Source organism: Eublepharis macularius, chromosome 2 (assembly GCF_028583425.1).
Source record: "Eublepharis macularius isolate TG4126 chromosome 2, MPM_Emac_v1.0, whole genome shotgun sequence".
NCBI classification, from domain to species: Eukaryota; Metazoa; Chordata; class Lepidosauria; order Squamata; family Eublepharidae; genus Eublepharis; species Eublepharis macularius.
Genome location: NC_072791.1, coordinates 66,310,923 through 66,337,461, shown reverse-complemented (window position 1 = coordinate 66,337,461; position 26,539 = coordinate 66,310,923). Strand labels below are relative to the sequence as shown.

Genomic DNA, 26,539 nt, shown 5'->3' with positions numbered 1-26,539 from the left:
CACGTATACAATCGTCTTTTTGGTAGCCTGAAGCATGTATTAGCAATGAACAGGTTGTTGGCTTCACAAAATTCTATGAGCTGCTCTCCTGCTTTATTTCGTGATCCTAATCCAAATTTTCCAACTATGCTTGATTCTGTTTTATCGCCTACTTTTGCATTCCAGTCGCCTATGATTATCAGCATATCTTGTTTAGGTGTGTGGTCAATTTCTTCTTGGACACTTGCATAAAAGTTTTCTATTTCTTCCTCTTTAACAGCCGTAGTTGGAGCATAAACTTGAATGATGGTTATGTTAACAGGCTTTCCCTGAAGTCTGATTGATATTACTCGGTCAGACTTTGCGTTGTAGCTCTTGACTGCTTGTGCTATGTCTCGCCTCACTATTAGAGCAACACCGTTTCTTTTGAGCTCATATCCACAGTAAAACACTGTGATTTTCTGACTGAAAATGTCCTGAGTCGGTCCACATTAGTTCACTCACACCCAGGACTGCAATGTTTAAACGTTCCATTTCTTGTTTTACAATTTCTAGCTTACCGGTTTTCATACTTCTCACGTTCCATGTTCCTATTATGTGTGTTGCACAGCTTTGGACATTCCTTTTGCATCTATTCACATCCGCAACTGGATGTCCTGTCGGCTTTAATCCAGTCCCATCATTAAGAATAGTGTTATTCATACTTGTCCTTGGCTCTTCCCCAGTAGCCAATTGAGTGCCGTCTGACCTGGGGGTCCTGTCTTCCAACACTATATCTTTTTTCATTTTGGACTGTCTCATCATAGGGTTTTCAAGGTAAGAGATTATCAGAAGTGGTTTACCATTGCCTTCTTCCACTTCGCAGTACTAATCAGGGTTAGTTGAAGTGACACTGCCATTGTGTGAGAGATCCTCCGCCAGTGTTACCTTCCACTACTGCTGCTGCCCAGTAGTTCACCTTCAAGGATTCTTCTACTCCCATCACTATTGGAACGTTCAGTTCTCTTCTGCTGATTTGACCGTTGATTCTTGAAGGGGGTGGATAGATCTTAGTCTGGTATTTCAGCTTTGACCATTCCACCTTGAGTGACTCTTCCAGAAGTTTAGACTCTTGACCAAGCCTGTGCTCCTGGTGGTGTTGCTCTCAGCTTCACTGACACACTCAAACCCGCTCACCGCGTTAAGGTGTGTATCCAAGAACCTCTGGTAGACCCAATTAAGGTAGGCTGCTTCCTCTATTATCTGCTTGGAAGTACCTGGGGGCTGTTGAGATTCATAATGGAATCTTTCCCCTTTACTCCTACTGTGCACAGTTGCTGCTGATATCAGGGGATTCACAAAGTCTAGGTTATGTGTGTAGCTGGAGTGATTTCTGGTGGGTTCTCTAGCCGGGTCCCCTTGGCTGGGCATCACTCCCTCTCTTATCCCTAATTCTATTGTGTTTAATGCCTGTATTGCATGTAAACATATATATTCTAGAGGGATAGCAAAAAAGTCTTGTGGCATCTGAAAAACAGATATTTCATCATCTCTTCCTGTGCAGGGCAGTCATGGTGAAGAGGTTTCTAGCTTTAAGATCCTGTAGAAAGGGCGCCTCCCCTCCATTCCTGCCAAAATACTGCACGCCTAAAGGAGAGCCACCTGCCCATTCCCTCAGTTTCTTTTTCATCGCCGTTGGGGGAGGTTCCTTCTGTTGGCAGCCCTGTTTGCCCTTGGAAGACTCCTCCTTTTTATCTGATTCATCATGCAGCAGATCTCAAAAATAATTCTTTAAAACATGCTCACAGTGCATGACGAAAATGCCCCACACTGACATGCACAATTTATGCTTACTCTACCTAGGCGAGTTGCATAATGTGGCTGAGTGTAAGCATTACCAGTGCTTCACATTGAAAGCCAATGTGAAGAAATCAGTAGGAGAAATCAGTAGGAGAATCTATATCTATCTTACCCACAGATGATTACTGCCTGTTTGCAGTGCTAATGACTAGGATGGGCCAGAGCTCTGGAGCTTGATCTTTCATCCTCAATACCTAAACTCAAGAGTAAGTTTCTGCAAGCCTTTTACTCTGACATTCCAGCCACTGTGGCCTTTCCTTCAGTAGAGGACTTGTCTGACATAGCAAAAGGGGTATAAAAGAAGCCTGCTTCAATTCCCACTACCTCTAAAAAGATCAACCAGCTGTATAAATTGAAGCAGCAAGACTGCAGCTTCTTGTTTACTAACCCACCCCCATCATCACTGGCAGCTGAGGAGGTGCAGACTCGATATAGGTATGGCACCAGTTGGCACCAGCAGATAAGGCCGGAAGCTTGATGCCATGAGGAGGAAGGTCTACTCAGCAGCAGCCCTTAATTTGTGGATTGCCAGCTACCAGTTGATTATCTCTCCCCCAGGAGTGTTTTTCTGCATACCTCCAACACCTCCCAGAAGACTATTGAACCTTGGCCAAGGTTCTTCAAGGTTAAGCCTTCTGCCTTGCAAAATAAAAGATATCTGCGGGGAAACGCTCAGTGGCTTGTTCAGTCAGGTGAATGGCATCCACTATCATGCCATGATGCCACATGTGGGTGAGATCCATGACTTTGGTGCAACAAAAGAGAGCCAAGATCAAAGATTTTCCTATTAAAGGCCATCTCCTCTTTTTCTGAAAAGACAGATGAATTACTATCACAGATGAAAAAGAACCATCAAACAGCCAGATCCCTGGGTGTCATTGCTCCATCCCAGTAGCAGCAGCAGCAGGCCTCAAGGTACAGGTACCAAGGCCAACAACAGCACCACCACCAATACCATCTCGCTAGATATTCACCATATTAATACCAATTGTCCGGGCCCTACTGTACCTCTAGATTTCAGAGTGGCAAGTCATCCTCCAAATCAAGGCTAAGGCATGCCCAGCAGCAGCCTAAAGCTACACAGCAAGGCCCTACCGCCCCATTCTGACTAACAGTTTTGCATCCAGGAAGCACCTTCATGTTTAGGGACAAATTGGCGCCATTCCACCATATGTTGGTAAGCAACACCACTGACTCTTGGGTCCTGGAGATTATTCAGTGGGGGTACTGCTTACATTTCAAGGAGTTACCTCCTATGACCAAACCACCTAGCACTGCTACAGCTTGCCCTGCAGAACTGCAGCAAGCAGTTGATGAGCTTCTTACCAAAGATGCCATTGAGAGTGCCCGGGTGGATTCCATAGCTGGTAGATGTTTTCTCGCAGAGGAGTGGGTTACTTCTCTACATTCCATGGTGTGTTACTTCTCTACAGTGCGCTACTAATCTGCTTTCATAATACAGAAGCTCTTAGTGCTAATGGCCTCCATGACCATAGTAATCCCCTTTGCACATCTCCATATGAGCCAACTGCAGATTTGTTTTGTCTAGAAATATAGCCCCAATGCATTCGCAGAACTTCAGTTTTCTATACCCAGAATGATTATCAGGTCCCTAACCTGATGGAATAACATGGATAACCTAGCCAGAGGTAGTCCCTTTGGGATGCTTACTTGATATGTCTGTCACGACCAATGCCTCACTACAGGGGTGGGGGGCCCCACTGTGAATAATAATAATAATAACAATATTAGATTTATATACCACCCTTCAGGACAACTTAATGCCCACTCAGAGCAGTTTACAAAGTATGTCATTATTATACCCACAACATACACCTGTGAGGTGGGAAGGGCTGAGAGAGCTCCAGAGAACTGTGACTAGCCCAAGGTCACCCAGCTGGCTTCAAGTGGAGGAGTGGGAATCACACCTGGCTCTCCAGATTAGAGTCCCGCGCTCTTAACCACTACACCAAACTGTCTCTTCAGTACAAGGCGTACGGGCTCCATATGAGTTCCAGTTGCAAGGCGTATGGGCTCCATGTGAGTTCAGTACAAGGCATATGGGCTCCATATGAGTTCCAGTTGCGTGTAAGTGTGCTGGAATTAAGAGCCATTTGTCATGCCCTTACTTCTTTTACAGATCTGGTGTGCAACAAGAGGGTTCAGGTCCCCACAGACAACATGACTGCCCTCCATTATCTAAACAAACAAGGGGGAACAGCCTGACTCACACTCTGCTTCGAAGCCATGGCCCTGGGCGAATGGGCGATCCACAACAATGTGTCTCTCTAGGTGGTTCACGTAGCAGGCAAAGAGAACCAAAGAGCAGATACACTCAGCAGAACCCTCTTACCACACCACGAGTGTGCCCTGTCAGAAAAGCACATTGTACTGGTTTTCCAGAAACGGGGATTTCCAGTTGTGAACCTTTTTGCTACTTCAGTAAATACCAAGGCTGAATCCTTTTGTTACCTGGTGGGAAGCGACCCCATTTCCCTTGGGAACGCTTTCCAAATCCCATGGACAGGGATATTTGTTTTAGGCCTTCCTCCTTGTTTCAGTCATTCCCAGGGTCTTAAACAGGATTTGGTATTATGGGATGCACTGCATAATAGTCATACCCTGCTGGCCCCACCAGGAATGGTTCCCAACCCTCTTAGAGATGGCAGGGAATTGGTACATCCACTTCTTGCCAGAGTCAGGCCTCCTTCATAAAGACAGGATTCTTCACCATGACATGACAAAATGAAGACTCACAACTTGGTTAATCAATCCCACAGTTAGTATTTCTCCTACGAGGTGCAGCAAGTAATACCAAAAAAACCCCAACCCTATAGAACTGCTTAAAGCATTCCATCCCCCCTCCCACCCCCAACATAGTTAGAGCTAATAAGGAGTGAGAAACAGGGACAGGCTATCTGCCGATAACATTCCCCACACAAAAGTAGTCAAACTAAAATGTGAAAGACAAAACAAAACGAAAGAAGCATCTAAATAGACTTCTAGTGAACAGGAAAAAAGATAACAAGAACAAGTGAAACTAACATTATAAAAAATAAAACTCCTTAATGCAGAGCACAGCCTAAGAGCATCAGTCAAACTAGCTCCGGAAACTGGAACTCCAGCAAGTTTCAATGCTCAATGCACGCAAAGGCTCCTTGCGCACCTCATATGGCCATAAATGGGAAAAGTTTTCATTGTGGATGAGAAGTAAAGGAAAATCACCCTCTTCCTGCCCACTTCTAGATTACCTTTTGTCCCTTGCCGAAGATGATCTCTCAGTTTCCTTTGTTAAGGAGACTTCCGGTTTGGCTAATGGTGGGCTGAAGTGGTCCAGGGAGCTGGACCGTCAAGAGTGACTGTTTTGGACAGGCCAGGTGCTCAGATCACCGGCTGCCACTTCTCTCCAGGCAGGAGAGGAGCCAGAACGCTACAAGTTCCAGAGACAGCGAGATCTCAGCGGGGGGGAGGGTCCAGGATGATGGATCTCCCACACCGCTTTGAGGTATTGTCGAAGAAGGACGAGCTAACATCTCTGCAGCACTCTTTGAGTCGTTGTTCGGCATAAGCCCGCCAGGACCCAAGCTTCAGAACCAGATTTGGCTAATGGGTAACGATTGAGGCAGCACGAAAGACCCAAACGGAACAAATCGAGGTAAAAGAACTTTATTTGGCTTTCGGATTTAAAAAGAGAAGGAAAATCTTTACTAAAAATGAAAATTGTGGACTGAGATGATAAAATAAGATCGGAACAAGACATCTTGAAGGAAGATTTGAAATTTGAAGGATTATAAAGCGTAAAAGAAGAGAAAATAACTTTTGTTTATGCATACTTGCGGTTTGGAGAGAGATAGCTGGCTGTGAGAAAAGGGGAGGAGGTGGAGAAATGGCTGAGTAAACATCGCGAGAGAACGGAGCAAGAAGAACATTGAGCGGAACTGCCTAGAGAGGCTTGATTTGGGAAACAGGAAGAAGGAAGTAAAGCAGCAAAGAAGTCCCTGAAGAAGCAACGTGAGATATAGCAGCGAGAAGGCAAGAGGAAGGGGATATTCATCACTTTGAACTACCTTAAAGTTGCCATAGAGACTCTCCACCCGATATCTGGTGAGATTAAAATAATACGAATATTTAAAGCAAAAGATAAAGAAGATGTCGGGGGGAGAAATCTAGCGTAAATTTGAAGAGAGTGGATAAGAAATGGCAGGCTGCTATGCGATCAGCTATAAAATCGTTGGGAGAAAAAATTGCAGAGGGACATAAAGAGTTGATACAACTTATTCGGGAAATGAAAGAAAGTTTAATTAAAAGCACTAAGGATATATTTAAAACAGTTGTGGAATTGAAAGATGAAGAGCAAGCAACTAGGCAGACAACTCAAGGAGAGGAGCAGGCGGCAGAAATTGATTACAAAACAGCAGGATGTAAACAACAAAAACGCGAGGGGCGAGGAGAAACGGAGCAGTACTTGCAAGAAGATCTGAATGAAGACGTATCAGCATTTCTAAAGAATCAAGTGCAAGGATTAACAACAAGCATGAAAGAGAGAGCCATCCCCAGTTACTTCAAGTGGAAGAAGCTACCAAGTGATAGAAGAATTCAAGTGAAGAAGAAAGCCGAGAAAAGCAATACGAATACAAGAATCAAGTTACAAGTGGGAGTTACTTAAAAGACTAAGGCCACAGTTTAAAGTCTGAAGAGTTTATTTTTCATTTCTTAGAAGTGGGATGTATGGGGTTTTTAAGGTTAAAAGTCAATTGAAGAATTAGTAAATTAGGTTAAAGTGAATAAGGGAAATGTAATGTATAGTTAACTAGGTAATTGATATTAAATACATTTATATATAAAATGGTAGAAGGAATTAAGAGGAAGGCAAAATTGTTAATAGTTTTTTTTTAATTATTTGTCTATTTGTAGAATTGGGATGTATGATGCAAATGAAATGTCGTGAGCTAAATGAAGAAATTAGCAAATTAAGGCAAATGGAAAAATTGGGAAATGTAATGGAAAGTTAACTATGCAAATTGATACTAAGCAAATCTACATATAATTGTAGAAGGAAATAAGAGAAAGGTTAAATTGTTAATTTTAATCTATAGTGTTATTTGGGAAAATATTAAGCTAAATGTATTTAGATTAAAAAAATGAGAATGATAAATGAATGGTTTGAAGAAATGTATATGAGCAAAAGAAATATGTTCTGATGGCTTTTTAATAGCTTATTAATAGTTATAGAATTGTATTAAGTAATGGTAAGTTAGGATTTTACCTCTAGTTAGTAGGGATAAAGGAAAAGCAATATAGCACAAATGATAAGAAAATACGGGACCGTAGTGCTGTCGGGTGTCTGCACAGAAAAGGGGGGAGGGGGAGGGGTTGGGATGCATCTAGGGACAAAAGGGGAAATGTATTTGTAAGATATGAATGAATTGTATGTCAACCCATCCAATAAAAAAATTGTTTAAAAAAAAAGGAAAATCACCCTCTTCCTGCCCACTTCTAGATTACCTTTTGTCCCTTGCCAAAGATGATCTCTCAGTTTCCTTTGTTAAAGTGCACATTGTGGCCATCTTGGCATTCCACAATCCTGTAGAAAACAAAACTGTTTCCCCGCTATTCATTGAAACAGTTTCTTAAAGGATTACCCCACACCTTTCCCCCAAGGCACATACCAGTGCCTCAATGAAGCCTATCCTTGGTGCTAGCAAGACTCATGCTTCTTCCTTTCAAACCCATAGCTTCCTGCCCTCTAGCGTTAGTAGCAGGGAAAGTCAGGGCCAAGCTACAAGTGACGAATGACACTTGAATGGCAAGTGAACAGACTCACATGCATTCCTCCCTGTTCACTTGCGCTCCACTTGGACTAGCTTGGCCCTCAGTTTCCTGGTAGCAGTCACTTCTGCCAGGAGAGTCATGGAGCTAACAGCTTTACAGGTAGACACACACACACGTTTACCCAGTTTTTTGGAGAGAAAGCAGTGCTTCATACTGGTATAGAGCTTCTCCCTGAAATAGTATCTAAGTTCCATTTGTCCCAGGGATTATTTTGCCAGTGATTCTTCCAACTCCATCTACGGATTCTGAAAGAACCCTATACATGCTGGACGTCCACAGAGCTTTACTGTTATACTTAGACAGGACTAAGAGTTTTCGCAAGTCCAAAGGACTTTTTGTTTGTTATTCAGGCCCCTTCAAAGGGCACCTAGACTCGGGCTAAACGCTCTCCTAGTGGATAGTTTTGACCATTAAGCTCCCATACAAACAGTCTGGTGTCTCCTACCCTGTTGTAATCAAAACCAGTCCACCAGAGCTCAAGCTTCATCTGCAGTCTTCTTAAGAGGCATCCCACTATGTGAGATCTGCCAGTCAGTGACCTGGTCTTTAGCTGATACCTTTGTAAGGCACTACTCAGTGGATATGAACTCCAGACAGGAATCAGCTGTGGTAATGGCAGTTCTACATTCATTATTCAGTTGACAGAATGCCCACCTCTTATGGTGAGTAGTTTGTTAATCTCCCATGTGGGACTGCACAGGAAGAGATGACAATGAAAACCATGTTGCACTTACCTGTAACTGTTGTTCATCCAGTCTATTCTGTGCAGGCATACCTGCACAGGGAAGGGAGGTGCCCTTTCTACAGCATCTTAAAACTAGAAATCTCTTCGCCACAGCTGGCCTGTGCATGCACAGTCCCTTGTGTGCCTACACAGAAGAGTCTCAATGTACAACAGTTACAGGTAAGTGCAACACTGTTTTATTATGCCATAAGTGTTTGCAGGCTGAACCTTTTATCATTGTCCCTACATCCTTCTGTCCTTCAAACCAGCTAAAAGACCTTTTATCTGCCTCTCCATCTTCATCTATATTTCTTAGTTTACTTCATTTATATACAGCCTTTCTCAACAGTGGGAACCCAAAGAAGCTTACATCATTCTACTTATCTCCATACTGTCCTCACAACAACCCTGACGGGGAGGTTTGGCTGAGACTATGTGAATGAATCAAAGTCACCCAATGAACTTCCACAGCAGAGTGTTGATTTGAACCTCAGTTTCCCACATCCTACTGTGAAACTCATAACCACTACACTACACTTGCTTATGTGTGTGTGTGGGGGGGCTGCTCTTGAACAGTAGCAAGCAGCCAGACTTGCAAGTCATGTTGTATCAAGTCATCCTGTGGTTGCTTCTGGGCCTGACCCCTAATGAGTCATCCCCTCAAAGGCCAAAGCAGCCCTGGAAAAGGCCCTGTCCCTCTCCCTGCTTTTTCCTGACAGAAAGCAAGCTTGGAATACTGGTTAAACTGTCTAGCAACAGCCACTGAAGGCATCTGGTTAAAGTTACAGGTACTCCTTTTTATGATTTGGGATTTTTTCTAAGATTTCAGATTTTTCTGCAAACCTGGGGCATTTTTCAGGTGTGTTAGAAGATCTGTCTTGACTGTTCATGGCTCCAGTCTCCGGATTTATATATCCTCAGATCAGGGCCACTTGACTATTAATATATAAGATATAATGATTGTGTCCCTGCTATGATAATGATAAGGGGCATTCAGAAGTAGCACTAAATGCTAGAATGCCCACTCTGAACTACAAGTATTCCAAACGTCCACATTCGTTATGCAGTGTGTGCATAAACTAGCGCAGTAAGCATGCTGAACTCTGAGCACACAGCAGGGCAGAATGCAGCAGATTAGCGTACTGAGTATAAGTGGGGATAAGATTCTGGCTTCAGTTATAGGACCTCACATTGAATAGGATAAGGGGGAAATCCTTTTTCTTAAGCTTGGGGAAGGAAAAGAGGATCCGGGTATGCTCGGGCAAGCTTCCCAACTGACAGAAACTGTGGCAGAATGAATTCCTGAGCACTGGGAACTATTCTAAAGAAATGAAAAGGAGCCTTGGGGTGGTTTTGGGTACTTCATCAGAATGTGGAATAGCGTACAACTGTCCAGACTGATGAGGGAAAACCTTAAAGCTGAAAATGCTAATATATAGCTAGATTTTTTTTTATTAGAAGGAATGCTCATACAAAAAAAGTTTCTGTTTTTCAAAATCCAATTTGATTAATTGTAAAGGAAGTCTTGTGGAACAATCTAGTTCCCAAACACTGAGGTGAGTGAATTTCTTGTCTTTCATTTGTGTTGTTATATTGTCAGGGAAAGTGAGAAATAGATGTTTTTGTTTGGTAGTTGTGTGCTGAACTACTCGATTGCTTTACTGGCCATTATATGAATCCCTGTATCTTTGCTGTGTTTGAAGAAAAGTAACATTAGGATGGCTGTTTGGGGTGGACAGATAGTGGAAAGACTAAAAATTAAGCAGTTCTTTCTCTTGTCATTTTTCTGCTCAGATCAGAAAGTTAATCTTGGTGCTTTTTACTATGTATTATATTTTGAATCAGTCATCAAGGTTAAGTATTTTGGAAAATATTGCAGTGCTTATATTTGGGTAATAGTACACTAATTTTTATTTCTGTTTGCACACATACTTATCATAGGTAGCAACAAGGAGTCATGTTTTCTTATTTGACATTTTTCTTCTGGGAGCTCGAGTATTCAAGAATGGCCTCCAAATGGTACTGGAAGATCGGAACATTTTGAAAGTGCGTATTTTGCTTGTGAGAATATTTCACAGCACGTACAGGGAAAATGTGGGATAGTCTTAACATTGCAACAAGAAAGTGACAGTGTATATTTATACTTTAACCTCCTTTCCTGTTCTAGTAAAATCAAGGTTGCTTCTTTCTCTGTTACATAGGTTATCCATGACTGCCGGTGGCTTTCTGATTGCCTTGCTCATCAGTATGGAATTATGCTGTCTAATGTCTTTGATACACAGGTAGCTGACTGGGTGGTTTGTGAAATCAAGCTTTCATAAAGAAATGTCTTATCTTGAAGAACCTTGCTCTTAATGCATGCAGCCTTCCAGAGAATCTGAATACTCATCTGAATTAAGATTCCTGAGAAATCTATTTTGGTTTCCAAGACCTCATGGTCTTGGAAACCAGCATGAGGGTTTTTTTTTTAAATAAAATTTTATTAAAACTGTAAAACACAACTATAAACTGTTAAACAATAAGCACACAAAATTTAAAAACATGCATAAAGTCAAAGCAAGTAATAAGTAACAATTAAATATACAAAGATTTATAACTCACAAGAAGTCTATGTTAATAATGAGTAGTAATTATACTAAGTGATGCTTATTACAATATAAGGAATTATAGTTGATCTAGTAAAGAGAGGGAATTCTTACAAAGTACACCAGATATTCTATGAAACTAAGAGGTATCTTATATATTTGCATATGTATGAAAATTTTTTAGGCCGGGCACAGAGCTGTTATATTCCAGATATTCAAAAAATGGAAACCATTTCTCCATAAAATTAGCATGAGGTCTAATAATGTACAGGTATAAACCAAAAACATTTCATGTTGTGCCTTGAAGACTTTCTTGTGCTTGTTCATGGAGCCTGACCAGAACAGTTTTACACCCTCTATTTTCTGCTGGTCATGTCTTTCCATCATACCATTAAACATTGATTTGTTAACATTCAGTTTCCTCGAAAAAGTCAATTACTAGATTTAATAAAATATCTAGAAGATATATATACTCAAAAAATATAAGCAATACCTGATTGTATAACAACAACAACAACAACATTTGATTTATATACCGCCCTTCAGGATGACTTAACACCTACTCAGAGCGGTTTACAAAGTATGTTATCATTATCCCCACAACAACAATCACCCTGTGAGGTGGGTGGGGCTGAGAGAGCTCCTAGAAGCTGTGACTGACCCAAGGTCACTGAGCTGGCTACAAGTGGAGGAGTGGGGAATCAAACCTGGTTCTCCAGATTAGTGTCCTGCACTCTTAACCACTACACCAAACTGGCACAACATTTTGGCTTGGTGACAGCACAGTAATCCACCATGCTCTGTAACATCATGTATCCTTCTGGCTATCAAACTGTGTCCATGACATTTCTTACCTATGCTTCCTTTCCATAGGTTGCTGATGTCTTGTACTTTTCAATGGAAACAGGTGGTTTCCTTCCACACCGCATATGCACTCTACAAGAATGCCTGATGCAACACTTGGAGATGCCTTACAAACGTCTCTCTTTCATGGCACAAAGGCAGCATGCAGTGGAGGTGAGTCTGTTGGGATGGCATTACCTTATCCTTTTAAAGGAAATTTAATCTGAATATATTCTTCTGTAACTGTGTGGTAGAACAGTCCCACTGACCCTCAGGCACTGCTTCGCCTTGCCCTTTGAGGCATGAGCGAACCAGTAGTCATGCAGACTGCTGCCTGGCAACATGCTGTTCACCTTCTTTGCATTTCCATTCTAAGGCTTATGACTGAGTTTTCTGCTACTCAGCATCTGGTTACCATGAGGACTGCCTATTGCACTTGTGCATCCCTGGGGGATTAGCAATTTGCCAATACAATACCCAGTTCTCCTGGTGTCCATTTAAATAGCATGTTTGAGTGGTGGAAGTCTTTGTGGTGCTACCAGCATTAAAAGTTATAATGCATTTATTAAGCAGAAAATGTTCACATGCATACTCTTGGTGCAGCAACAGTTGAGCAAGGGATCCCAAAAGAGAGGTATAAACCTACAGTTCTTCTGTCTATCACTCTGTATATGCCCTAGCTGATCTTATTCTAAGGCAGGCTCTTTAACTTACAAGTTACAAGATTCTAAAAGCTTCCTGTTACTTTGAAGTCTTTGTTTAGGCCTGCAGCCCTCCACATTTATTTATTTATTTATTTATTGAAAACATTTACATGCTGCCTTTCCATCCAAAATGGTACCCAAGGTGGTGAACAACATGTATCAATATATAAAACATTAAAATAACCTTTAACATGTATATAAGAATACAATAAAAACATACAGACGTAAACAAACACACACAAACCAGGCAGGAGACCAGTAAGAGTTTGCAGGGGGTACTCCCAACAAAATGAAGATAATAACAGAGGGAAATGGGCACATCTCCCTTTAGCGGTAGTTCCAAAATTTCAGTGCCTTTCTTGGGTTGCCACTCATCTATCCTCAGATGGCAGGAGTACCTGAAGCAAGGCCTCCAAAGATGACCATAGTATACGGATAGGCCTTTATGTGAGAAGGCAGTCTTTAAAGTATGCTGGTCCCGAGCTGTGTAGTTCTTTAAAAGTCAATATTAGCACCTTGAATTGAGCCTGGAAGCAAACGGGGAGCCAATGTAGGTGGAACAAGACTAGAGTTATATGGTCCCTGTGACCCACTCCAGTCAGTACTCTGGTTGCAGCATTCTGTACAAATTGCAACTTCCAGACAATCTTCAAGGGCAACCCGATATAGAGTACATTACAGTAATCTAATCTAGATGTTTCCACAGCACATATCAGTGGCAAGATTTTCCTGCCCAGGAAGTGCCACATCTAGGTCATCAGCCAGAGCTGGTGAAAGGCACCACTGCCACTCATCCAACAGGAGGCTAAGGTCCAGCAGCACCCCCAAGCTACGAACCTTCTCCTTTAGGGTGAGCGCAAATTCATCCAGCACAGGAGATAACCACATTCCTGGGTCAAACCTTCCCCCTCAACAGTATCATTTTGTCAGGATTAAATTACAGCTTGTTAGGTCTCACCCATTCCAAAACTGCTTCCAGGCATCTGTTCATGGTTTCCACAGCTTTCCTGGGATCTGCTAGAAGTGTGAGATAGAGCTGAGTATCATCTGCAAATTATTGACAATTCAACCCATATCTCTGGATGACCTCTTCCAATGGCTTTACATAGATGCAGATTCATTCTAGTAATCTCCCCTGTCTTTTCATTATCCCCAGCCTCTCAGTAAACCAAGGGGATGCCTGGGCTCTTAGACAGGAGAGAGAGTTCCTAGGAGCAATTATGCCAATTGCCTGGGTCATTTCCTTATTCCACCGGTCAACCAGGATATTGACCAGAGTGCCATCAGGAAAATCCCTCAATGCCATATGAAAACCAGTTGGATCCATCAGGCTATGGGGGCCGCTGTCAGCAGGAACCCAGGTGTGGAAGCTCTATTTTTTGAGATGGAATCAGCTAAAGAGAGCCTCCCTCCCTGTGCTGAGAAGGTTTATCTCTGTTTGCCTACCCCCTGGGGGTGGTCAAAGAAGTGTTTCTTGAAGTCTCCTGGAAAAGACTCTGTCTAGCATTCAAATCTCTCTTCCTTGCTAGGAATTGTCTTCAACAACAAGAGCAGGGAAACCCCGGGTAGTCAGAAACTGGAAAAGGAATGCCGGGAATATACAATCAACAAGGTCTTCAAAATTTATAACCGAATTTTTAGTGCAAAGTGTGCAAAAGTGCAGTGCGCCAATCAAATAAATATAATTTATACATACAAGTAATAAATATGAACATTCATTAGTCCGTATTATTCATAAGCGAGCAAATAGATGGGAGCTGCAATAATGCTCCCGTTGGAAATAAGTGGAGAGTCTTCAAAGAGAGGGAAAAGTGATCACAGTCCAGGTCAAGATGAAAAACTGACGTGCCGACGGGATTATGCTTGCATATTATACCATTCCCGTTTCGTATTGACAACTTCCTCCTGGGCACAATTATTGGACTGAAATCGATATAGAGTCAGTTATTAGTTATTAATTACATTTTCTTTAAATCAGTAGTAAATGAACATTGCTTAGTAAAAAACTTACAGATCACCGTCCTGATAGTCTCCAGCTTAAACAGCTCACCATAAAGTATTCACATTGCTGGCATAAATTACCCTTTATCACGGACATGTGTTACAAAGGGAGAGGGCTCTGGTGTATATACAAACGTTGGCATCATTAACTCATTAAGAACGTCATCCTGTCATTTAAAGAAACATGGACCAGTACATTGATACAAACTGCTTCACATAAAAATACATACACATGCATTTACAAACCTACACATACAACGAGAGGTCAAGTTAACCATAGGAACGAAATATAACCATATGTGAGGAATACGGAAGGCAAACGGCGCTGCTCTAACTCATAGGCCCTACTACCCAAAAACACGAATAATCTATCTCATTATTCAGCCCGTGTGGTGCCAAACTTCCCAACTGGAATATCCATTTTGTTTCTAGTTGGAGCAACCTCTTAGGACTATCTAGAGTGTAGGGTTCCTGGACCGTACCATCAAAGAGTAAAGAGAAGCTGAAGGAAGAAAATTTGAGCGAGACAGGAGGGATTACACGACAGGTAGAATATATGCATGGAGAGAGGATGCCAATGTGAAACCCCGCAGGAGGGTAACCTGGGCAAAAAATCTTACACTGGGTTCAGAGTTCGAGACGACTGAGCCCTCAGAAACTGATACCTCAGGAGATGAGGGGACTAGTACCAGGAGCCTGAGAAATCGGAGTGTACCTTATCCCCCTAGGAGCAATTTTTTAGGGAGAACGTATACACGCTCCAGAAAACAGCTCAAACCGAGGACCTAGTCTTTAACCTTTTGTCCCGACCCCTTACTTCCACAGAAAAAGCCGTGTTGAATAAGGGGCTGGGCTTTGTGCCTGTGCCAAGATATGACCCATTTAGCACTAGAGTGGACGTGTATAAGCTTATAAGACTCATAAAATTAAAAAGATTTTTTGGTAATACACCAGAGGCACCACCACATGCTGGGATTAGATCCAAATCTACCTTTTGTCCCCCAATTGTAGACCCTTCGATTGATTGTTTTGAAAGGGTGGTATTACGAGATACAAATCATCTGGAAAGGGTAGGTAGGTTTAGGACCAATAATCTGAATAAATGTGAATGGCAAGCATTGAATTCACTTAGAACAGATAAAAATATTGTAATTAAAGCGGCAGATAAGGACAGGGGCATTGTTATATTGGATACTGCTCATTATATTCAGGAGGCCACCAGACAGCTATCTGTCACCACGGACTATAAGAAAATTGCTGCCAATCCTTTATCCCATATCCAGCGAATAATTAAGATCGTTCTGGATGAGGGTTTAATGAGCCATGAAATAGATAAAAAAATGTATGAGGCTTTGCAGAATAGGAGCCCATGGACCCCAGTATTTTACCTGCTGCCAAAAATTCATAAGACAGGTTTCCCACCACCTGGGAGGCCTATTATCTCGGGCTCCAATTCCATACTGGAACCCCTATCTAATTACATAGATTATTTTCTCCAGCCATTAGTGGTCCAAACTGATGCTTACCTAAGAGATACCATGCATCTGATCTCTACATTAGAACCACTGGTCATCTCCCGCTCAGTCTTTATGATGACACTTGATGTAACGTCATTATACACATCGATCCCCCATGAGGGGGCGAGGACAGTGGTGCAGTCAGCTTTATTATCTAGAACATCTCAGTGCCCTACCACCCCTTTTCTTCTTAACATCTTAGATACTATATTAGAATATAACTATTTCAATTTTATGGAGACTATTACTATCAAGTTAAAGGGGTGGCGATGGGCTGCGCTGCCGCGCCCAGTATCACCAACCTCTATATGGCACAGTTGGAGAAGGACTATATCCTAAATAGGGACTTTAATCCATATAGGGACCAGATTGTGTATTATCGACGCTATATTGACGATATTATCACAATTGTGGAAACTCCAGACGTGGCAAAGAACTTTGGCCAGTGGATTAATACCATTAGTGAGGACATTAAGTTCACCTGGCAAGGGAGTGCAGAAAATGTCAACTACCTGGATGTGACAATATACAGAATCAATGAGCGTAAATTAGGTGTACGTCCCTTTAAAAAGACCACGGATAGGTGTTCCTACCTTCATTATTCATCATTCCATCCCAAACGATTAAAATTTAATATTCCAGTCAGCCAGTTCCTAAGGCTTAAACGTAACTCCTCTAATCCTAGGGATTTTTGTGAGAGCAGTACTCAACTTGGAAACGCTCTCGCAAGCAGAGGCTATCCGCTCCCTGCAATCTCTGCTGCTAGAGAAAGAGCAATCAGAACCCCACATGAGGAATTACTCTACCCCAAGACCAATATGGGCAATAGGCAAATGAAGTGGGCAATTGAATATACACCACTAGCAACTCCGATTTGCAAAATTGTGCGCAGCCATTGGCATTTACTTAATGATATTGTGGGATGTGAGGACAGCCCAGCCATTGGCTTTCGCCGCACGAGGTGCCTTAAAGAGATATTGACTACATCCGAGTTTAAAAAGGAGTGATACTAGTGGATCGAATAGACCAGTCCCTAGGGGTCATTTCCAATGTGGAGACTGCAATGTGTGCAGCCTCATGGCAAAATTTGAAGAAGTAGTTAGGGATGGACCAGGTAGACCAAATGGTTTTTCTACATGTAAAACATCACATGTGGTTTATGTAATCCAATGTAGTTGTCCTCTTATATATGTGGGTAGCACTACATGCCCCCTTAAAACCAGAATCCAAGAACATCTCTCAAGGATCAGGAATAGAATTACTGAGGCACCATTGGTACAACACTACATAGAACGTCACCACAGGATTCAGGAATTTAAAGTCACAGTAGTGGACATGATCCAGGAACCCTACACTCTAGATAGTCCTAAGAGGTTGCTCCAACTAGAAACAAAATGGATATTCCAGTTGGGAAGTTTGGCACCACACGGGCTGAATAATGAGATAGATTATTCGTGTTTTTGGGTAGTAGGGCCTATGAGTTAGAGCAGCGCCGTTTGCCTTCCGTATTCCTCACATATGGTTATATTTCATTCCTATGGTTAACTTGACCTCTCGTTGTATGTGTAGGTTTGTAAATGCATGTGTATGTATTTTTATGTGAAGCAGTTTGTATCAATGTACTGGTCCATGTTTCTTTAAATGACAGGATGACGTTCTTAATGAGTTAATGATGCCAACGTTTGTATATACACCAGAGCCCTCTCCCTTTGTAACACATGTCCGTGATAAAGGGTAATTTATGCCAGCAATGTGAATACTTTATGGTGAGCTGTTTAAGCTGGAGACTATCAGGACGGTGATCTGTAAGTTTTTTACTAAGCAATGTTCATTTACTACTGATTTAAAGAAAATGTAATTAATAACTAATAACTGACTCTATATCGATTTCAGTCCAATAATTGTGCCCAGGAGGAAGTTGTCAATACGAAACGGGAATGGTATAATATGCAAGCATAATCCCGTCGGCACGTCAGTTTTTCATCTTGACTTGGACTGTGATCACTTTTCCCTCTCTTTGAAGACTCTCCACTTATTTCCAGCGGGAGCATTATTGCAGCTCCCATCTATTTGCTCGCTTATGAATAATACGGACTAATGAATGTTCATATTTATTACTTGTATGTATAAATTATATTTATTTGATTGGCGCACTGCACTTTTGCACACTTTGCACTAAAAATTCGGTTATAAATTTTGAAGACCTTGTTGATTGTATATTCCCGGCATTCCTTTTCCAGGAATTGTCTTCAGCCAGAGCTGTGAGCTTGCTATTTCATTGTCTTTGGCCCAGGAGGCTATTAGCACCTCCTTTGCAATCTCTTTTAGCTGATGTGGAAACTCAATGGAGCTCAGTGAAAGACAGAGAGTGTTTTATATCCATTACTTTTTGTTTGGTACTGGCCTTGGTACAACAAAGAGAGACATAAAATTAACACCAAAGTTACTTGAGTCACCATCAGTCGTGTTTTGTCCAATCTAGTCATTTTTCTGAAAATGTTTACATCTGTTTACTGTATGAAGACATAGAATACAAGATGCCTGTAAAGTAGGTCAATATTATATTGACGATGGGGGCGGGGACTGTGAGAGTCTTATGGGAAACCACCTAGGAAGCTGACAGTATAGGCAAGGTCTAACCGAGGATGTCCTGATTCAGTAGATCAGTCTTTTAGCCATGATACTTAATTGAAAATTACGAATCCAATTTTGGAAGGATGTTTGTAACCATTCTTATTACTGTTTAAATAATTGTACATTTGCCATTATGTTTGGGGCATACAGAGAAACCCTGATGTGTGGTTTATGAGACCCCTTCCACCTGCATTGCTGGATGTGTTGGCTCTGGAAACAGTCTACCTTCTCCCTCTTCGTATGATGCTTTTGGATGAAATTATGTCTGATCTAACAACTTTGGTTGATGGATACCTAAATGCATTTCGGGAAGGGTCTGCCGACCCATTGGGAAGCACAGAGGTAGGTTCCTCAGATTTCCAAGGAGTGGGATAATGTGATACCTTATTTCTGCCAGTCTTCTCATCTTAATTCAGATCTGAGTTTGAATGCTATATGCATTCATAATTTCAACTCCAACGGAAATGTTTTATATGTATAACATCTCATTAATGGGTTGGAGAGGGATTTTTTTTTCCTGTGATGTGTACTTTCTTCTCATTCTAGAGGAGTAGCCTTATTGGTCTGTTATGATAAAAAGAAACCAAGGTTTTAAAGACTATCAAAATGTTATTCCAGCATAGATCTTTGTAGAGTAGAACCCACTTCTTCAGCTCTGGATTCTAGTCCATGAAAGTTACAGCTGGAATAAAATGTATTCATCTTCAAGGTGCCGCTAGTCCCCTAGCCATTTTGGTTACTTAACATTAAGCATATTGGTATAGAGACGATAGTTGTCTCAGTGCATTCAGATTTACTTCACATCTTCCATCAAAAATGAGTCCTGATATTTATGCTTTGTATTAACTGTGCTCGAATGTTTAATAGACATTTGTATTCAGAAAATATGCATTAAACTTTGAGGGAACATCAGCTAAGTGCTTTCCCTGAGACTGGTAGCGTGCTGTCTGAAGACTATTCATCGGGTACAGACAACACAAACTCCTCAGATAAAGAGAAAGGAGCAATAAGTAAACAAAAGCAGAAGAAGAAAAAGAAGGAGGAAGAAAAATGAATGAGATAATTTCAGTTAATGTAAATGGACTCAATTCTCCCACTAAAAGACCAAGAACGTTTAATCAATTGAAGAAATTAAGGGCAGATATTATATGCATTCAAGAAACCCACATTAAAAAAGATCAAGAGTATTTACTAAATTATAAAAACTTAGGTAAGGTTTACTCATCTTCACTGCAATTTAAGAAAAATGGTGTGGCCATATATATCAATAATTCAAAGTTGGAAATTTTACAAGAATTAAAAGATGATTATGGGAGATATGTGGCCTTGAAAATAAGATTATCTCGTGGACAAACATGGACTTTGGTATCTTTATACGTTCCAAATGATGGCCAGAAGAAATTTTATGAGAGATTTTTCAAGAAACGTTTAGATTTTCAAGAAGGAGAGACTCTAATTTTTGGAGACATTAATGGTTTCTTGAACTGTAAAATTGATAGATCTACAAGGACAGGACAAAATCTGCCTAAATGTGTATTCAGTTATATGTCAATTTTGGAAATAGAGGATGCCTGGATATCGCTGTATAAAAAGGATAGAGATTATACATTCTTCTCAGATAGATATCAAACATAATCCAGAATAGATGTGTTGGATATCTAAGAGTCTTTTGATGCAGGTAGAAAATGCAGAAATTCACCCAAGGATCATAGTGGATCACAAACAGGCAATAAGAGAGAAAGAAGATGGAGATTGGAAGATACTTTATTTTCAAATGAGGATGTATTGCAAAAATGCAAGCAAGAATTAACTGATTATTTTAGAATAAACACGACAAATGATGCCAACCCTATAACAATTTGAAAAGCAAGTAAAGCCTATCTAAGAGGAATATTGATGGCAGTAGCATCCAAAAAGAAGAAAATAAAGTTTGAAGAAAGAAATAATCCAACCCTAAAATTGAAAAAACTGGAACATGATAATAAAAGAACAAGGGATAGAAGAATATGGGTTGAAATTAAGCAGCTGAAGAACAAATTGGATCTACTGGAGACCGAAGAAATTCAGAAAAAGTTGAAGTATTTAAAGCACAGACATTTTGAAGTTGCAAACAAGCCTGGAAGGTGCTTAGTGTATTGTCTGAAGGAGGAGTCAGAGAAGAGAAGGATACCAGGAATTAGGGAAGGCAACCAGCTATTTTACAGAGATCAGAAAATGAAAGAACAAATTAGAGCTTTTTTCCCTCAAATCTCTACAAAGAAGAATCAATAAATGAAGACGAAATGGAGAAATATTTATTGGAGATGCCAATTAAACAATTTACTAATGAGCATAGAGTTATTTTAAATCAAGCAATAACGATACAAGAGATAAATTCTGCAATTAAAACTTTGAAGATTGCAGAAGCTCCTGGTCTGGATGGATTCACGACTGCTTATTACAATCTTTTGAGGATATATTGGCTATACCATTGCAGAAGGTGATGAATGAGATACAAACTAAGAAGATCTTACCTCCAACGTGGCAAGAAACAAATATAACTTTGATCCATTACACCCCAATCATACAGGCCTATATCTTTATTGAACATGGATTACAAGATAATTTACAGTAATAATGGCTCAAAGATTGAAAAGATGCATATCTGAGGTGATACATGAAGATCAAACAGGCTTTGTCCCAAAGAGGTATATGAAAGATAATATCAGATACCTCCTTAGTGCAATTGAACATTCAAGACGAAAAGGTGAAAAAACTGCATTTATGTTTGTTTATGCAGAGAAAGCCTTTGACAATGTCTCTTGGAAGTTTCTTATGAAGATGTTGCATAGAATGAATTGTGGGACTGAGTTTTTGATTGGATTCAAAGTATTTACACCAAACAGCAAGCTGCAATTTTAGTTAACGGTTCGTTTACGAAGAAGATTGAAATAACAAAAGGAACACAGCAAGGTTGTCCAATTTCACCACTATTGTTTATACTTGCTCTTGAAGTTTTGGCAGTGAGAATAAGAGAAGATAGTAGAATTGTTGGAATAAAGGAGGGAAAAGAGATGCATAAGATAAAAAGTTATGCAGATGATGTGGTTATATCAGTGACAAATCCACATACCTCCCTGGTTTATGTAATGGAGCAAATATCAAGATTCCGGCAGCATTCTGGATATAAACTGAATAAGAAGAAAAAAAAGATAATGTTACTCTTGACAATGAAAGAGGAATCTGAAAAGATTGGACGCATAACTGACTGTACCATTACTACCAAGCCAATATGATATTTAGGGATGAATGTATCTTCACAAAATGAAAACCTCTATAAAGATAATTATCAAAAAGTTTGGACAGGAATTACTGAAGACTTGCAGAGATGGCAAAATTTAAATATTTCATGGTTAGGAAGAATTGCGGCTATCAAAATGAATATTTTACCTAAATTAAATTTCCTTTTTCAAATTATTCCAATTTACATTGAACAAAAGATTCTCAACAGATGGCAGAAAGCTATAAATGACTTTATATGGAAAGGGAAGAAGCCAAGGATAAGATTTAAAGTATTAAAAGATGAAAAAAATAGGGGAGGACTGGCCATACCGAACATCAAATTGTATCATCAAGCAGCAGCGCTGGTTTGGATAACAGATTGGATTATGAATCCTAGCAACAGACTGATTAAATTCGAAACAGCGGATGCTAAGGAAGGTATCCATAATTATGGATTAATAAATCATGGAAATCTATTCTCAAACAAGATGGGACTCACATTATAAGAGATGGTCTGCTTAAAATATGGTTTCAATGCAGAAATAGACTGAGCCCACCAAATTCCCCATTGATGTCACCCATTAACGCCTATTATGATGTAGCAGTCAGGAAGAAAATTCATCAACCGAGCTATGAATCACTGATAGATAAAGAAGGAAGTTGCCTATGGAACCCCAATGTGGAATGTGTATATGTCACCCGAAAAATTAGCAAAAATGTATACAAATGTTTTGAATAGATGTTGAAAATGTGAACAGCAGGAGGGGACATTTTATCACCTACGTTGAATCTGTAACCAAGCTGGATACAAATACATTTAATTATACCGAAGATTCTAAAGACTAATATGCAAATGAAACTGGAGGCTTTTTTGTTAGGATAAATGGATAAACAGCTAGAAACTACTCATGGTACATTATTTTTATATGACAACAGCAGTGAAACTGTTACATGATCAAAAATGGAAAGCTACAATATTACCTACAACTAGGGGTGTGCGCTTCGGGTGTCTGATTCGGGGAAATACACAAATAGGACCCTATTTGTAAAGATTTGGGATTCCCGAATCGGGGCCAGTATGATGGCCCCGATTTGGGAATCCCGAATCAAAGCTTCCACGAAACATTCGGGTTGCTTTGGAGCAACTTTAAAGGGCCCCTTGTAAGCGGCAGTTCCCTTTAAAGTAACAGCTGATAGTATAAAGGGACCTGCCCTTGCAAGCTGGCAGGGCCATTTAAACTATCAGGCGGCGGGGGGGATCCCCCCAGCCACCTGACAGCTGATAGTTTAAAGGGTCTTGCCCCTTGCAAGCAGCAGGACCCTTTAAACAGGCCACCTCCCACCCCCATAGCCCTAGGCCCCACCCCCAGCCCCTCACCAGGCCCAGCCCCAGCCAATGTTCCCTCTAAGCTGTGCAGTGCTGTGAGCAAAAAATCTACTTCATGAGCTGAAACAATAACATGTATTAAAGTTGTGAGCGCCCCCCCCCCTTTTAATGTATTTCAGTCAACAAATATACAAACAACCCTGAGGTTACTTCCCTCTCACACCTTGTTCTTTCTCTAGGTGCTCCTTTCTCAAGATTTCATTGCCTTCTCATATCAGCATTTTCTCTTTCTTGAAAGTCTTTAAAAAGCTCCTGAAAAATATATCTCCTGTTCTGGGAAGTTGAGGCCTAACCTTTCCCTTTTCTTTGCACTCTTGTGTTTTTTTTAGCACATAAGCCTGAATATAAAGGCCATGCTTCATTATTGCTTTTCCTGGATCTATCTGCACATTTGACATAGTAGACCATGCCATCCTATTGAGGCATATGGAGGTAGAAGTGGGTATCAAGACTAGTTTAAATTGTTTCTCATTGAGTGAACTTGTCAGTGTCAGAGACCAGCTATCTGCAGAATGGAAATTATCTTGTGGGTTCCACAGGGTGCAATATTGTCCCCCGTGTTAGTCAACCTCTATGTAAAGCCTTTGGGAGAACTCATTCATAGCTATGGAACTGGATGCCATCAATATGCAGATGACACTCAAATCTATATCTTGCTATCCAAATCACCACACGATGTGGTAGAAATCTTGGGTCACTGTCTGACAGCTTTGGTCAAATGGATGAAAGCAAACAAACTGAAATTGAATCCAGAAAAGGCAAAACTGGTGCTAACTGAGAAGGCAGAGACCTTGAAGGACATTATACTCCCCACTTTTGGTGGAATTTATCTGACCATTGCATAGAGCTCAGAACTCAGGCAATAGTTATTGCTTCAATCAGCTTAAGGATTTAGGAGTGAGCTACCAAGTCCTTAAAAGTTCCGCTGACATAAGATTTATAATGATTGTCAATGTCATTTTCCTTTTCTTCATACAGAATTTCTGTTAAATTGTGTGCCAACTTTCAAATTGCTTTCCTCTGCTCTGTGCTAGCCAGAACTCTCCAGGAGTCTTGTGTTCAGTTCTGGCTGTGACATACTGCAAGAGTTGAGCAAATTGGCGCTGGGACAGAGAGATTGTGCGAGTGTCTGCTCAACTCTGCAGCTTCCTCCTGCACCCGGCGCTGGGAAGGGAAGACTGCGCAGTTGCCCACCCCACTCGCTGCGGTGGCCTCCTCCTGCACCCGGCGCCGAGAAGGGAAGACTGTGCGGTTGCCCGCCCCACTCGCCACGGCGGCCTCCTCCTGCACCCGGCGCCGGGAATGGAGAACAGTGCGGTTGCCCGCCCCGCTCGCCGCCGCTGCCTCCTCCTGCACCCGGCGCCGGGAAAGGAAGATCGCGCGGTTGCCCGTCCTGCTCACTGCCACTGCCTCCTCCTGCACCCGGCGCCAGGAAAGGAAGATTGCGCGGTTGCCCGTCCTGCTCGCCGCCACGGCCTCCTCCTGCACCCGGTGCCGGGAAGGGAAGACCGCGCGGTTGCCCACCCCGCTCGCTGCAGCGGCCTCCTCCTGCACCCGGCGCCGGGAAGCAAAGACCGTGCGGTTGCCCAGCTCGCTCACTGCAGCGGCCTCCTCCTGCACTTGGTGCTGGGAAGGGAAGATCGCACGGTTGCCCACCCCACTCGCCGTGGCGGTGGCCTCCTCCTGCACCCGGCGCTGGGAAAGGAAGATCACGCGGTTGCCCGCCCCACTCGCCGCCACGGCCTCCTCCTGCACCCGGCGCCAGGAACGGAAGATCATGCAGGCGCCCACCCCCCAACCCACCTATTGCTGCGTCCACTACGGCTGTGATCATCTTTGCCTCCTCCAGCTCCTGGCGCCAGAGAGCCTGTTGGGTGGGACCGGAGGAGGGGCAGCTCGGCCATCCACCCACCATTGCCTCCTTCTCTGGATCCCAGCACCAGGGCTGAAAGGCAGCTCGGTGGATATGGAGGAGAGGAAATTCTTTGGCACCAGGGCTGGAGCTACACCAAGCCCTCCAGGTGGGCCTGCTGTGCGCTGCGCTTCTCAGCTGTGCGCTGAGTGGTAAAAATTCGTGCACAATTGCACACGAGCGCACGTTAGCGGGAACGTTGGCCCCAGCCCCCCCACTTGCCTTACCTCTGATGTTGGGGGCAGGCGGTGAAGGCCTCCTCCGCTGCCTTGCAGACCTGTAGCAGAGGAGAAGGGGGGGGAAATGCCCTTTCCACCCCTCAAATGGCACCCACGGCTTTTAGGCTTCTTCCACTGCCCTGCAGGCCCTCAGGACAGCAGAGAAGGCTGAAAAGGGGCAAATAGGGCCCTTTTCAGCCTCCTTTGCTGCCTGCTCTGCAGCGGAGGAGGCCGAAAAGGGCCCTCCTGCTCTTCAAATGACAGCCACGGCTATCATTTGAAGTGCAGGAAGGCCCTTTTTGGCCTCCTTCGCTGCCGCCGCGCGACGGGAGGGAGCCAAAAAGGGCCCTACCACCCCTCAAATGACATCCACAACTGTCATTTGAAGTGCAGGAGGGCCCTTTCAGCCTCCTCCACTGTCCTTCGTGACAGTGGAGGAAGCCGAAAAGGGCCCTCCTGCAATTCAAATGACAGACGCGGCTGTCATTTGAGGGGCGCGAGGGCCCTTTGCAGCCTCCTCCACTGTCCTGTGGGCCTGCAGGGCAGCGGAGGAAGCCTAAAAGCGCCCTCCTGCCCCTCAAATGACAGCTACAGCTGTCATTTGAGGGGCAGGTGGGCCTTTTTCAGTCTCCTTTGCTGCCTGCTCCGCAGCAGAGGATGCCTGAATGGGCCCTCCTGCACTTCAAATGACAGCCGTGGCTGTCATTTGAAGTGCAGGAGGGCCCTTTTGGGCCTCCTTACTGCCTGCGCAACGGGATAGAGCCAAAAAGGGCCCTCCTGCCCCTCAAATGACATCTGTGGCTGTCATCTGAAGTGCAGGAGAGCCTTTTTCAGCCTCCTTTGCTGCCCACTCTGCAGCGGAGGAAGCCAAAAAGGGCCCTCCTGCCCCTCAAATGACAGCTGCGGCTGGCATTTGAAGTGCAGGAGGGCCCTTTTTGGCCTCCTTCACTGCCCGCATGACAGTGGAGGAGGCCGAAAAGGGCCCTCTTGCAATTCAAATGACAGAGATGGCTGTCATTTGAGGGGCGGGAGGGCCCTTTGCAGCCTCCTCCACTTTCCTGTGGGCCTGCAGGGCAGCGGAGGAAACCTAAAAGCGCCCTCCT

At 42.6% G+C, this 26,539-nt stretch overlaps 1 protein-coding gene across 1 annotated transcript in view; it reads left to right on the top strand.

Annotated features, from left to right (window-relative positions):
• EXD1 (exonuclease 3'-5' domain containing 1) overlaps window positions 1-26,539 on the top strand; it is a 63,535-nt gene that overhangs the window by 33,743 nt on the left and 3,253 nt on the right. Inside the window, exons 8-11 of the mRNA XM_054972057.1 lie at window positions 10,316-10,420; window positions 10,576-10,656; window positions 11,833-11,976; window positions 18,809-19,000. Of these exons, the coding sequence (XP_054828032.1) occupies window positions 10,316-10,420; window positions 10,576-10,656; window positions 11,833-11,976; window positions 18,809-19,000 (522 nt within the window). The remainder of the gene's footprint in view (window positions 1-10,315; window positions 10,421-10,575; window positions 10,657-11,832; window positions 11,977-18,808; window positions 19,001-26,539) is intronic.